The sequence below is a fragment of the Atta cephalotes genome, assembly GCF_000143395.1.
Source record: "Atta cephalotes unplaced genomic scaffold scaffold00031, whole genome shotgun sequence".
Classification (NCBI taxonomy): domain Eukaryota; kingdom Metazoa; phylum Arthropoda; class Insecta; order Hymenoptera; family Formicidae; genus Atta; species Atta cephalotes.
In genome coordinates this window covers 2,619,154-2,634,203 of record NW_012130095.1, presented here as the reverse complement: position 1 = coordinate 2,634,203, position 15,050 = coordinate 2,619,154, and the positions used below count along the sequence as shown (strand labels likewise).

Genomic DNA, 15,050 nt, shown 5'->3' with positions numbered 1-15,050 from the left:
CGTTTCGTACCGGGACGGTTACCGTACCTACGTAAAAGTTAAAACCGGTTAACCGTACTAGAGTAGTAGTACGTTTCTTACTACTCTACTACTAGCACACACACACACACACCCCCACCCCCCACCCACACACACACACACACACACACACAAAGAAACGAAATTATTCCATCATCTTTTTCATCAGTGTACGAAGAGATTGTCTTGGTGAGAGCGCGACAGAGATAACCCCGACCTTGGAGAATGCGTAATGCAGAATTTCGTGCATGCAATACGCCAGGGGCTGGCTGTAGTGCCAGGTGTTCATCGAAGCGTGCGCGGCTGATGGTAATGAACTTTCGCGAGGCAAGGCCGCCGGGAATGATTTCATAACCGAGCTCAACAGCCCCGTGTTCTTCTGTTCTCTCATCTCTGCAGTGTGTAATAGCATTGTTCGCACGCCCATACGCGGAGAAAGGGACGGGGATCGGATCGTGATCCGCGTTGCGGGAGGAATCGAGAGAGTTGCCCTCAAAGCGAGAGCAAGACAATTGCGAGAGAGGAAACGACACACGGAGAGGAAACAGAAGGACTCGGCGATATGTTGACTTACATAATGATTCTCCGCGATTCCTTGTGATGTACGTAACATGAGTGCTTGTATGTGTATACAGGATGGATATTAAGTACTCTAATGTCCAATTTTTTCATTTTTAGATAATTTGCAGATAATCTTATTTAAGAGATATTTCTATTATATTCTGGGAGATATCTCTTGGATAAAGTTATCTAAAGATGAAGAAATTGGGCATAAAAGATTAAGGGATGATTTCTCACATAAATTCAAGACGAAAGCTTCATAGCTTAGATATATCGAAAGATTATATATATCTAAAACGGTTATTTTTAAAGATATAGTGTCAAAATTGAAAGAAAAATTGTTTTTTCAAAAATTTCGAAAACTTGTATTATTTTTGTCAAATTTTAAACATACAAAATTTCATTAAAACAATTCAAATGTTTTTCAAATTTTTGAAAAAATGATTTTTTTTTTCATCTTTGACATATCCTGTATTTTTTAAACTAAGCCATTCGCATATATAAAGTTTTTGTCTTGAGTTTGTGTAAAGAATCATTTTTAAAAATCTTTTAGAGTACTTAATATCCACCTTATATAACCGCGATCTTCGATTACGAGCGAGGAGGCCGAAGAACGCATAAATCTCGCGCGCGGAAATTATATTCGAGAGAAGATGCGTTTATTGTTGATACCGATAAACTCCTACATTGCCCTTTTTCTATGCGACCAAGATTGATTTAGAGTCTGCGTTCCGTGTACATCGAGAGAGGTCTGCCTTAGAGCGTACCTTAGCTGATGCACTTCCTAGCGGCTTTGTAAGACGTGTTTTATTCGGAACTGCATTTTTGTATCCGAAGAACGGAACATTATCTTGCTGCGTGAGATTTATTGAACGACTCTCTCTCTCACTGCGCTTCTTTCGAGAGGTAATTCGCAATTCGTGCCTTTCGATTTCAAAGGGATAAGAAACAAGTATCAAAAGCAGATCGACGATCGAAATCATTGTGCTTCATCATGGTGCAATTCTCCGTTATTATAGTTGAAATTTTTTATCATGTCATGATTTTTTGTCAGTATCTCCCGGTCATACTCAATAATTGTCCCGTTAGTTCGTCGACGGTAATTTATCATTTATGAGTGAAGAAATGAAGAAAATGTTTGCTCATAACAAAAAGCTGTCTTTTTAGTGTGTATCGTCATAAAACTCGACGGAAAGAATCATGCAATTCGTTCAAAAGATGTAATTTCAACAAAAGTGTGCTTCAGAAAATAATCGAATTATTGTGATGATTACAATGAACATTTTTTTCCTCTCAATTTTCTACTATGATACTCTCAGCCTCAGCTATTCGATAAGTTTCTTTTATTCAGTCCAATCGCCTCATTATGCATTTAATTATCGCGAATGCATACCGTTGTTCATACATTGAATGATCATATTATGTCGTTGCAGTTAAGCGATCGCATAATGAAGATCACGTACAGAGATTACAATCGTGTACACGAAGCCTCGACACCTTGACCGTAGTCTCCACGATGGGAGGTGCGACGTAATAATTTAGTCTGACCATTGTGCGAGACAAGAATCGTCTCGGTAGGCCACGCGTACGTGATGGGTTCGTATAACGTGGAGGCACGCGGCTCGGGCATCGACTCGCTCGTGGGACTGACGAGACACGACCAAGTCTTCATTCAACCATCGTTGTGCTTCTCAGTACAATTCAGTTCACTGGAAATCACTTGTATCGCGGAATACTAAAGGCTCAGACACAATGAAAGAAATAAGGAATAAGGAATAACAGATATCAACTTATCAGAAACCGTGTATTCCGATCTATTCAGTTTCTGGTAGATTAAAATCTATTATTCTTCGTTCCTTATTCCTTATTCATTTTATTGAGTCTAATAAGTATTCTAGTTCTCGAATATCACAAAACTCATTTCTAAAGATATTGATCGATGGCAAGTTTTTAGAGAAAACGCATGTATTACATAAAATCAAGGTTGGATAAGTTAACTTTTTTTTTAACTAAGTTAAATTAAAGTTAACAACCTTGAAAATTTAATTTAGTTAAGATACAAGTTAATTTATATAATGAAATTAATTGAATTAAAAATTAAGTTAATAAAAAAAAGTAATTGAAAAGTTAAAAATTAAATTTGTTTTTTTTATTTTTTAAATTTATGATTCCAGGGTTTCAGTCTTACAAATAACAGAAATGACAAATATATACTTCTTTTAGAAAATACTCTATATTTTATTTACATGTTTTGTTTATATATATATATATATACTGTTTAGTATATAAAATTCGACTATGAATACTGCCCTGTGACTAAAGCTTCAGACACAATACGAGGGAGTAGCGATAATAATAAAGAATAATAAATTTCAACCTATCAGAAATTAGATACATCGAAATACACGATTTCTGACAGATTGAAATCGGGGAGTCGATTGTGTAATTTGAAATGAAAATTACAAAAATGAGCAAAGAATATTTATTCACTAGAATATTTATAATTTCATTGGTCAACACTTAGTAAATTTGCTCACTCTTGCAATTTTCACCTCATTTTAAATTATTTATTATCGCTATTGCCGCATATTATGTCTGAGACTTTAACTTAACTTTAACTTAAACTTAACTTTAAAGAATTAAATAAGAAATTAATAATTATGGATAAAATGTAACTAAATAAAATTAAAAGATTAAAATGTAACTAAGTTAAGTTAAAATTAATTAACTTTTTAACTTTTTAACTTAATTTTTATCTTTTTAACTTGGTACAACCCAATCCTGCATAAAATTTATGTCGATATCTAATTTGAAAAATGCATGAATAAATTTCAATAAAATAGTGGTATAATTGTTTTACCGTTTGATAAGTCAATTATCTTTTACAAAGATCTAAATGTTATTGTTTTAGCCGTATTTTATATATGTACATTGCACGGATGTAATTTGGAATTTTGGAACTTTTCGTGTAATCAGTAGTATAAAATTAAACACACTACTTCGAAAATGAAAAAGCAAAATAAAAGAAGGCTAGAGCGATGAAAGAAAATTCATTGTGCTTTCTCGATGAAAACATCTTTCATGATTGTGTACATCTCGGAAGAGTCCTGTCATGTTTCAAGAACAATTAAACTCAAGTCCTGCTCGCGACATTCCAATTTCAAAAAAGAAATTGCGAAAGCATGTAGTCGCGTAAGCGTAAAGAAAGAATAGGCTTGTAAAGGGAGATATGCGATTGTTATATGCGAATATCCGCATGGATTGCACATGAGAGGAAGAACCAAATGGAATTCGCTACTCCGCGAGCACTCACCATGCAACTCGTACGACTGGGGCGAGGGTGTTAACGAGAATTCGCCCACGTGTGTTCGCGCCATATGACGCTTCCACTCATTCCGTTGTTAAGCTCTGGTACACTCGAGAGACGACGAATGCGTCCCACCAGTAATTACTATGATAAACTGCACGCGGGAGACGCATTGACGTCCACCCCTGCAAATTTCACCCAGCTTATTCGGCAATCCCGTTTTATGCTTTTCATTAACTTCACGTACACGCTTGCGCCTGTACCTGTCACGACGCACTCGATTGCGTAGCACTAACAGTCATGTTTCTTTGATTGCAGCACCGGTATATGACCAGGATACCACACAGATCGCAGAGTACGATGGAGGTATGTATATCACGCTTGCTTTTATTGCATCTAATCAATCGCCATGTGTCAACAACGTGACATTAATTGTATCATAGTTTGAGAAGCCGTTGTACTTTAATTTAATAAATCAAAGGATTAAAAGAAATTTATTATAAATGATTTCTATATAATCATAAAAAAATAGAAAATTTAAAAAAATTTTTCTGAATTGAATTTATTTGTTGCATCTCGCGAAGAATGTAATAATATTGTTGAATATAAAAATAACAATATAATTATGATGTTAGAGATTTTTGTATTTATTATATATATAAAATTATTTTTCAAGCCACCCTTGGATGTTACTTCAATTACCAGCGGTATCAAGAAGGCGATAGGATCATGACAAGTGAACCATGTTTAAACTGCACATGCCACAACCGAATGTTGATGTGCTACTTGAAGGTCTGTCCCTTCACAAAAGCGATCGGTCAGGATTGCACGGTAGAGAAACGTCCGGATCAATGTTGCCCTGTGATCACTTGTCCGGAAGTACCGGTTCAACTATTGACATCAACAACAAGTGCACCGGAATCCACGGAAGTCGGATTCCATGACAATTATGGCTGCCATGTCGATGAAAGGTTTTATGCAGACGGCGCTATGCTGCCGTTGGATCACCACAATCCTTGTGAGCTTTGCTATTGCATTAGAAATAGAACCACTTGCGTTATGCAAGAGTGTACTTTACAAGTGGCTGGATGTAAACCTGTCTATCAACCGGGTGTATGTTGTCCGATCAAGTACAATTGCGGTAAGTAATTGCGTTGTCTTGTAATATCTTGGTCTTATTTCATACTGAAAAATGCCTACAATTATTGATTTTTTTGTACAGAATACGATGAGGAATCTAGCACTACGATTGGTCCAACTCCCGGTCTCATCATGACCACAACGCTACCTCCTGGCATATTACCTCAATGTTATTATGAAGGTAAAGTTTATGAAGACGGTGATTTGATTTACTCCACTCAGCCTTGTCAGCATTGCTATTGCTTCCGAGGCGAGATCGCTTGCGCTGTGCAAAATTGTGGAACGCCGATGCAAGAACATGGAAAGAATTGCACGGCCTTACCACCGCCAGAAGGAGAATGTTGTCCAACCATATATGAGTGTGGTAAGTAATTTTACATAATAATAGTAACAATATATTATGTAATTAAATAATCTAATAAGCGTTATTACTAAATGAACATTACGCATTAAAGACTCGTATGTATTTATTATAGAAGAAGAAATCACTACGGTACGAGATGAAGGTGAAGAACAGTTTCCAGAACAAGTATCACATGGTCAAATGACTGAATCTCCTATATTGATTGAAGATCAACAAACGAAGGGCGAACATCCTCAGGAAGAAGCATTCCCAGGTATCGACAATAATATACCGTATGCTCAGGAAGAAGAAGACAAAACTGTTCAAGGAACTATCGAACACATTACCCAGGGACACATTCCATCTACCGAAAAACCAGAAGAAGAAACCGCAACATTACCGACAGAAAAGATAGAAACTACTACTGCTGAGAAAGAAATTATTTCTTCTCACGAATATGTTACCGAAACTTCTTCTGAGATAACATCGGAAAAGGCAGAGGAAGTGCCCTCTGAAACAGAAGCAACAAAACTAGGAGCACCTACGACAGCACAAGGAACTGAAGAAAGTTTAGTTACTGAAGCATCTGCTACTGAATTACCGGAAGTTTCATCTATTGCAGAAGGCTTGCAACCCGAAGAGGAGTTAACAACAGAACATGTACCTAAAGAACATATAAGCACAGAGGAGAATGTACTTCAAGAGGAACATAGTACTCCCGCTGTCACTGAAAGGGGACAATCGATTGAACCATCCATTAGCGAAACAACGCAAACCGAAAGTCCGATAAAAGAAGAAGAGACTACTAGTCTGCATGAAGAATTGTCAACACAAACACAAGAAGAGATAATACAAGAAGAACAAATTGGTTCAGAAAAACCAGAGAGTACAACTGAAGCCATTGAGAAAACAACATTGCCAATCGAAGAGCTTGGTATCAGCACTGTTTCTGAATCTGTTAGCGAGCAACCAAAGGCAGATGAAGGTAAATCAGAAACTATGCCAAGTGTACTCTTAGCAACAGAAACGGAATCACCGAAAGAAGAAGAAATGACTTCTGCTCACGAGATATCTAGTACTGAACAAATCACTACTGAGAAAGAAGAAGTGTCGCATCCAATAGAAACTGTTACGGAACAGTCAACTGAAATAAGTGGTCCTTCTAAAGAACAACCTATTGAAGAACAGAAATCAGTGATAAGCGAAGGTGAAAAGGAACAACGACCGGAAAAGACAACATCCGAACACGCAATAATTGAAGAACAAGCTACTGTTGGTGCTAAGAAAGAAGATGCCGGTTTGACTGAGAGCTCAGTAATTAGTGAAGAACCTCTCGTCACGGAAGTGTCACATATAGAGGAAAAATCAACTCCGGAAATTCCAGCTCAAAGTCCAACTAGCATACCGATTCCCGAACGAAGTCCAGAACAGAAGGCAGAAGATGAGAGCGTATATCATGTGACAGAAGATTATCATGGTGTCACTCATCCGGAAATTAGTCCCGATAATCTCATAACTGAGGTTCAGCAGAAAATACCTGTAACTCATCTCCCGCAAGAACAAGAGACTACACTAACTCCATCAGAAGAAACTGCAAAACCAATTGCGACGGAAGGTATTGAGGTATCAATGGAAGAAACGACGAAACCAATAGAAGAAATTACGGAAATAAATCTACCAACTGAGCGTAAACATGAAATCACTACAGTTTCTGAAGAAATACAAAGCACATTTGCTGTCACCGAAGTTCAGATTAGCACAGAATCTTCTACAGCTATTATTACACAAAGAATACCAGAAGAAGAAGCTGAAAAATCTACTGTGCCAGAAGAAACAGTAAGTGAAGTACCACAAACGGAAATTCAATTAACAGAAAAGTCTCCTAGTACTGAAGAAATGTTTACAAAAGAACTTGAAGAATCTAGTGAAAGTTCTGGGGAAGTCAGCAGTGAAAAAGAAGTGCAACCAAAGAAGGAAGAAGAAACGCAACCTCCAATTGTAACAGAACCAGAAACAGCTCCCGAAATTTCCACAACTATTCCAGCGGAACATTCAACAGTGCCTTCAGATCTTGAGAAAGAACATACAACAGAAGGTGAATATGTTACTACCGTCATTTCTTCTACTGAGCAATCAACGGAGCACGCTCCACAAGTCGAAGAGAAAGAAACTGAAATAGTTCCTATTGAAAAAGAAGAACCAATTACTGAAAAATCAGTTGAAGAACATATTACGGAACATCCCATTACAACATCAGGTATAATTGGCGAAAAAGAAAAAGAATTACAAACTGAAGAACCTGTTTTGAAAGAGGAGCAAACCACGGAAGCAATAAAAACGATAGAAATGGAAGGAGAATATACAACACGAGTTTCTGCCGTTGAAGAAAGAATAACTGAGCAATATTCTACAAAGAAAGCTTTGGAAGAAGCTGCTGTTACGGAAAGTCATGGTCCAGAGGAAACAGAAAGTACAAAAGTCGTGTCAACAGAAAGTGCAAAACAACAAACTACAGTAACAGAAAAGGAACCAACTGAGGAAACTGTAGAATTAAAACCAACAGAAATTACCGGCATCGAACAAACAGAATTGCCTGTTGAACATATCACCGAAGCAGGCAAAATTGAAGAAGAAGGTGAAGAAAAGATTTCTGTGCCTATATCCACGGAGGGAATACAAACAATAATTCCTGAAATTGAAACTGAAACCACTGAAACAACGGCGGAACCAGAAAAGAAGCAGACTGAGACTTCTATTGGTGGAGTACCAAGTCAGCCTCCGATTCCTTCAGATCGCAAAGAAGATCAGGAACCGATTGAACCAGAACTGAACGAAGAGCAATTAACACAGAAACCCGAGAAAGAAATAACTGAGACAAATGAAGAACCACAGAAACCGACAGTTCTTCCTGAAGAAGAAATATCTTATATTCCATCTTCGGAAGGTACTATTACCGAATCTGTTCTGCCGGAAGAAAAACCGGTTGAGGGTAGTACAACAGAATCTGTTACTGTTGGCGAAGTTATTACGCCAGAACAGCCTGAAATATCGAGTGAACAACCGGAAGAGGTCACAACTGAACCATTCAGACAGGAGGAACAAACTCAAGAGCCAATCACTGAGAAACAACCAGAAATTCATGAAAAAACAGAGATTGAAGCATTCAGTCCTGCAACTCACGAAGAATCTTCGACTTCTGAAGTTCCTATAGAATCAGTTGAAGATATAGGTGTCAGTAAGACAACCGAAACTGCGGAAAGTGAAGGTACGACGATTCCAATATTGATTTCCGAGGCAACTGAGCTGCCTGGACTTGAAGAATTTACAAAGCACGAAGTTCCTGTCGAGAAAGAAGTTACACCTGTAACCGAATCTATACCTTCAGAAAAAGAACAGTCAGAAATACAAGAACAAATCACGCAACCATCACTAAAGGAAGAAACACCAATTACGGAAAAAGGTGAAACGGAAAGTCCAGCTGAAATATCTACAGAAGAAGGTATAATTTCTGAAACACCTAAAGTATCGATTACCGAACAACCATTGAAATCCGAAGAAGAAGAAATTGTTCAAAAAATGATTACGGAGATACCGGAACACGAAGAAAAAGAGATATATTCAACGGTTGTTCCAAAAGAAACAACTCAATATACAACAAACATTCCAGAAGAAATTTCTGTAGCAGAAGAAAGTACAACAGAGTTCGCATCTCGTCCGTCGGGTATTCCAGGAGAAGGTAATTGTCTTGTTGAAGGACAATCTTATAGCAACAATTCAGCCGTTCCACCAGCAAATGCGTGTCAGACCAGTTGTCATTGTATTAGCAGTATTGTACAATGCGAACTTGTACAATGTCCTGCTCCGCCAGCGCATTTATCGAATTGCATGCCGGTTCACACAAACGGAGAATCTTGCTGTCCAATGTATGCTTGTGATTCCACACCGACTGCTGAATTGGAATCCGACAGCCATGTAATCGAACCTCATGTTTCCGGAGAAGAAGAAATTCAGAAGACTGTTTCGCCTACGGAAATATCAAAAGAAGTTGCAACAGAATCGAGTACATTAGCTGGTGAAATTAGTACTTCGAAGTCACAACCTGTAGAATTCACTATTCCTTCTATTACATCTGAAGAAGAAACAGTAACTGAGAAACAACAGACCACTCTCAAACTTATTGAAACGGTTTATGAACAGCCCACTACAGCTCGACCTATCGAGCAATATCCTGAGGAACACACTATTAGTTCGGTGTCTGAGACATCACAAGAATCCTTCAGTCAAATACCCGAAGAACATACTGTATCACCAATTATACCAGTAGAAACTACTGAAAGCAAAATCAGCGAGGAAGGCACAACAGAATCAGCAGGTTTGATCGAACAACCGCAGAAAGAGACTGGACAAAAACAGATACCTATTAGTGACGAAGTAATTACTTCCACGCAGGTACCTGCCGAACAAGAATCTCACAGCACTGAAGAATCTGTTACGGTTCCTAGTTTGACAGAAGAGAAAGAGACTTCTGTTCCTGTTGAAGTAGAAGAAAGTTCAATACCTATTGAGAAAGGACAAGAAGTTACAACTACAGCAGCTAGTAAAGCTGAAGAAATTAGTATGCCAACCAACGAAGAGGAAAAACCTACTGAAGAAGAAGGTATTGAACAACAATCTACATTTAAACCAATTGAAAAAGAACAACCAGAAGAAGAAAAAGTTTCATTAAAGCCAATTTCTGAAGAACCTGTTACCATCGAAGAACAGGAAATATCTACGAAATCGGAAGAAATTTCGACGGAGAAACCAGGAATTCAAGAGGAACAAAGTACTTCAGTTCCTGAAATACAGTCAACGACTGAGCATAAGCCCGAGAGTGAAACTGAAAAGGAAAAAGAACACGAGACATCAACTGAAACTGCTCAAACCGAGGAACCAGAAAGTCAAACAAAATTGCCTGGTATTGTTCCAAGCGAAATTGAAACACAGGAGCCAATTATACCTACTGCTGAATTGACAACATTGATACATGATCATACTATAAGTGAGGAGGCGTCAACAAAGGAATATACAACTATAAAATCTGTAGAAATTTCTACTGAAGAAAGCACAAAGACAGAGTCGAAAATTACAACTCAAACTCCTGCAATTGAAGAAGAACATGTTACTGTTGCTATTTTGCCTGAAACAGAAATGCCTATCGAAGGAACTACTAAACTAGTCGAAGAATCTACTCCTGAAGTTTCCCATGAAGAAACATTATCTGAAACAACAGAAAGCGCAATAGAAAAGGAAATTACAGAATATCCTGAAAAACAAACAGAACCATCAATTACAGAGCATGAAGAAGAACTATCAACTACAAAATTACCCGAAGAAAAGCCATCGGAAACTGAATCTTCAGTTATTAGCGAGGAACCAGCGAAAACTGAATCTCCTGAAGAACATGAGAAACCTACTGAAACTAGCGTTGTTCAGGAATTAGGAACTACGCAAGTCTTCGTTGAGAAGCATCCAGAAACTACACCCGAAATCGAATCTCATACGCCTGAATTACCTGCCGAAGAGCATACTCAGGAAATATCGACATCTGCATCTGCAGAAGAAAAAGCTGGCGAGCAACCCACTACACCGATCGTAAAGGAAATTGAGCCAAGTTTGAGTGAAGAGGAAACTGAACAGCCTGTTATTTCGGAATCCGAAACACCAGTTGCAGAAGAAGAACACGTTACCGTTCCAATTGTAGAGCAAACTTCCAAATTTGAGTATACTATTGAGGAACAGACTGTTACTTCTCCCAGCGAAGAAAAAATACCGAAAGACGTTTCGACAGTTATACCAATAACGAGTCAAGAGGAACAGATAACTGAAAAGACAATAGAAAATGTTAAACCAGAAACGCAGTTGCCTGATTTAGCGATGGAACATACTGTTGTTCCTGAAATTTATAAAAAGGATGAAGAAAAGAAACCTGAAATCGAAACAACGGAAGAACCTAGTAAAGAGGAGCCAACTACTGTTCTAGAATTAACAAGTGTAAGTGAGAAAGAAATAGAAGAAGCTAAAGAGGAAGCTGTGACATCTAGTAGTATAGAAGAGCATACTACACAAGAGGAAATTGAATCAGTTGTAAAAATACATGAAACAACAATTATTCCAAAAGAACAGAAACCGGAAGAAGGTCAAATTACCGAAGCTACTTTACCGGACCATTCAGTGAGTGAAGAAGCGACAACCGTGACAAGTTTGGCACCCGAAGAATATTCAATTGAACCGGTAAAGACAGAAGAACAAAGTACTCATGAACCTGAATATCAGACAACGCTGTCTACCGTAGAAGTATCGCAGTCAGTGACCGAAATTAGCGAAGTGGAGAAACTTCCACCCGAAGAAGAAACTGCTACAGCTGAAAGTACAGAGAAGCCAGAAGAACCTGTCACAAAACTTGAAATGAGTTCAATCGAAAAGCCTGAGGAAATTCCATTTGAAACGGAAAAGCCTGAGGAAATTCCACTTGAAACGGAAAAACCTGAGGAAATTCCACTTAAAACGGAAAAGCCTGAGGAAATTCCATTTGAAACGGAAAAGCCTGAGGAAATTCCATTTGAAACGGAAAAGCCGATTGAACCAGAAAGAGAAACAGAACCATCTGAACAAGGTGAAACTACTACAAAAGCAATTGAAAGCGTAGTAACCAAAGAAATATTACCAGAAGAAGCGGTTTCAGTAGAGGTGACTCCAAAAGTTGAAGAGAAACCGACAGAAGCTTCTACAGCAGGAGAAGAAGAGGAAGTACATTCTACTCAATCCATAGAAACTACTTCTGTTTATAAGGAAGAACAACCAACGATAACTAAATTAGAGCCTACTGAAAGGCCTCTTCCTTCTGAGGAAGAAACCCCTGCTGGAGAAATGCAGCCTAGCCAACCTGAAGAAAGTGAGGAGGCCCATCCAACTGTATCCGAAGAGGGTCATCCAAGTATGACTGAAGAACCTCAATTTACTACGGAACATGTGCCCGAAGCATCTACTACAACAAAAATAGAAGAGCACCCGGAAGTAGAAGAAGTACCAGGAACTATTGCAACCGAAGGTCCAGTCAAAGTTTCTAGTGTGAAACCAACTGAATTGCCTGAAGAGACAACTACCATCGGATCAGAAGTAGTATCAGAAATATCCCAAATCCCTATAAAAGAAGAAGGTCCGCATCCGGAAACGCCGGTTGAAGAACCTATCATAAAAACACAGCCGATACCCACGGAATTACCAACTGGAGAAATTACGGAAGAACCTATCATAAAAACACAGCCGATACCCACGGAATTACCAACTGGAGAAATTACGGAAGAGATTCCTGAAGAAGAACCCATTCATCCACAAGAAGAACAGACTCATATTGATCACTTCCCGGAAGCTACCGTGAAACCAGAAACTGATTATGGTTTCCATGAACAACGGCCAGCGACTACTCCTCATATTCCGGAATATCCTGATCAAAGCGGAATATCGGGTGAAGACAATTCTCACTTCCCCATACCCGGCTATCCGAATCCCGACGATGACTATGGCGAAGATGACTATGGAGGACCGGGTACTTGTCGATACGGCGGCAAGGTTTACGTTTCGGCACAACAAATACCGAGAGACGACCCGTGCGACTTCTGTTTCTGCTTCAGGAGTGACATTATCTGTCTCCAACAAAGTTGTCCACCGCCTATTCCGGGCTGCCATGAGGAACCGATCAGCGGTTTCTGCTGTCCCAGATACGAGTGTCCCGTATCAATGGCTACGGCTCTTAACTTGACCACTACTACTACTACGACCACGACCACATTACCACCGCACTTTCCCGCGCACGCTTATAAAGGAGCAGCGAGGCGAAGCGGTTGTCAACTTAGTGGCCATGCCTATCGAGTGGGAGAAGTCATTAAATCGGCGTCTAATCCTTGCCTCCGCTGCATGTAAGTTTGTAAAAAAATATTTTTTTTATTCTCTACCTCTCTGTAAATTGTTTTTAACTATACATGCATTATTTCTGAAAAAAATACTGAACGTAACTTATTACAAAATTTTAGTTGCGGAAATGATGGTAAAATGAAATGTGATCCGCAAGTATGCAGTCCGGAACCAATGCTGAGGCAAATGATAGCTGCGACTACAGACGCTAAAAGAAGGAGATGAGCCGCCGAATTGGATCGAAGGATTTATCTTTAAAGAAGCATATAGAGGGTGAGAAAATCGACAGCAGGAAAAAAATTCAGTGTTGTATAAAAGTGAATGAAAATTATTCTAAACTACCTAAACATCGCGCGAAACACAGACAATAGTGTGCTTCGACGATTACGAACTGAGTGGCCAAAACGTAAACGTTTATATTAATAATATTATATTATGTTATATATAAATAAAAGAAAAAGAGCAACGGAGAAAGAAAGAGTGGAGGAGGGGAAGAGGCATATTGATTGGAGAATCTTAGAAGATTAATTGTGTATTAAGACGTGTTATCGGTGCTAATATGCGAAAGGAGGAAGCTAGGCAGCATGGATGTAGAAAATATAGATAAAAAAGACGAAAAAAGAAAAAATTTATCGTGTAACGAACATAATTCCGCGTTCTGTCTTACGTGGGATATTTTATATATGCCCTAAAAAGACGAAAAAGAGAAGAAATTACTAAACGTACGAGACTTATGACTGTGCCTTTGTCAGTGTCAAATATGGCACTGATTTCGTTTCGGCAACGAGCGCCGTCCGCAGCCACGGTCATTATCGTCGGTATTAAAAAAAAAGAAACACGAAAAGAGAGAGTTGCGATCATAACTCGTAATGGGGAGGAAAAAAAGAAGAAAAAAAAATGCAATGAATGCATTTTGTATGTCAAACAAGAAACGAATAAAAAGATAAAAAGAAGAAAATAGAATCGAAAGAAGAATTTAATACGCCGGCCGAATAGGTCCTGCAATGATACTGAAATAGCGAAGGAGAATCATACGAAGGATACCTCAATTCGCAAATTGTTTAGCTAGTTAGAAACTTTTTTAATGTTTTTTCTACGCAAACTATACATCCATGGTATTCCTCCTACGATGCAACGTCGTAAATTGAAAAATATGGGGAAGAAACGAGACCACGATATTCGGCGTATCCTTATTGCTCTTACGGTATCATTACGACAATCTTAAGCGACAATGATATATGTCATTATTTGCTACGCGATCGAGTGTGTTCTGGATCGTTTATTCGGCTGCTACGTGTGTCCCAAACGATCGGGTCACATTACTCAAATTTGCTGACGTTCATGCGCACTCGGACACGATCGAGATTATGGATCGGCATAATTAGAGCCGGTCGTGCTTCCAGTATTCTTAAGCAGCAAAGATCTTATTCTTTTTGAAGAAGAACTTCCGATTAAGCTATCTTTTTCCTTCCTTTTTTGATATGCCAATATCATACATATACAGTGCCAACGATCGTATCCCAGTGCGCGTGCGAGTGTATGTACGTGCGTGTGTATGCATGATGCATGTGATATGTTAATGGAGAGAAAGAGAGAGCGAAAGAGAGAAAGAGAGAGAGAGAGAGAGAGAGAGAGAAGAGAGAAGAGAGAGAAAGCCAGAGAATCGAAAGATACACGCATCTCAAAGCTCAAACAGCGGCTCGCGCGGAGGACCGATCCGAGAATTTG

The 15,050-nt window shown here is 38.8% G+C and overlaps 1 protein-coding gene across 1 annotated transcript in view; it reads left to right on the top strand.

Moving 5' to 3' along the window:
* LOC105620990 (titin) overlaps nucleotides 1-13,928 on the top strand; it is an 18,676-nt gene extending 4,748 nt beyond the window's left edge. Inside the window, exons 2-6 of the mRNA XM_012202466.1 lie at nucleotides 4,205-4,252; nucleotides 4,563-5,027; nucleotides 5,109-5,390; nucleotides 5,503-13,327; nucleotides 13,442-13,928. Of these exons, the coding sequence (XP_012057856.1) occupies nucleotides 4,205-4,252; nucleotides 4,563-5,027; nucleotides 5,109-5,390; nucleotides 5,503-13,327; nucleotides 13,442-13,547 (8,726 nt within the window). The 3' untranslated portion in view covers nucleotides 13,548-13,928. The remainder of the gene's footprint in view (nucleotides 1-4,204; nucleotides 4,253-4,562; nucleotides 5,028-5,108; nucleotides 5,391-5,502; nucleotides 13,328-13,441) is intronic.
* Nucleotides 13,929-15,050: the final 1,122 nt, after the last annotated feature.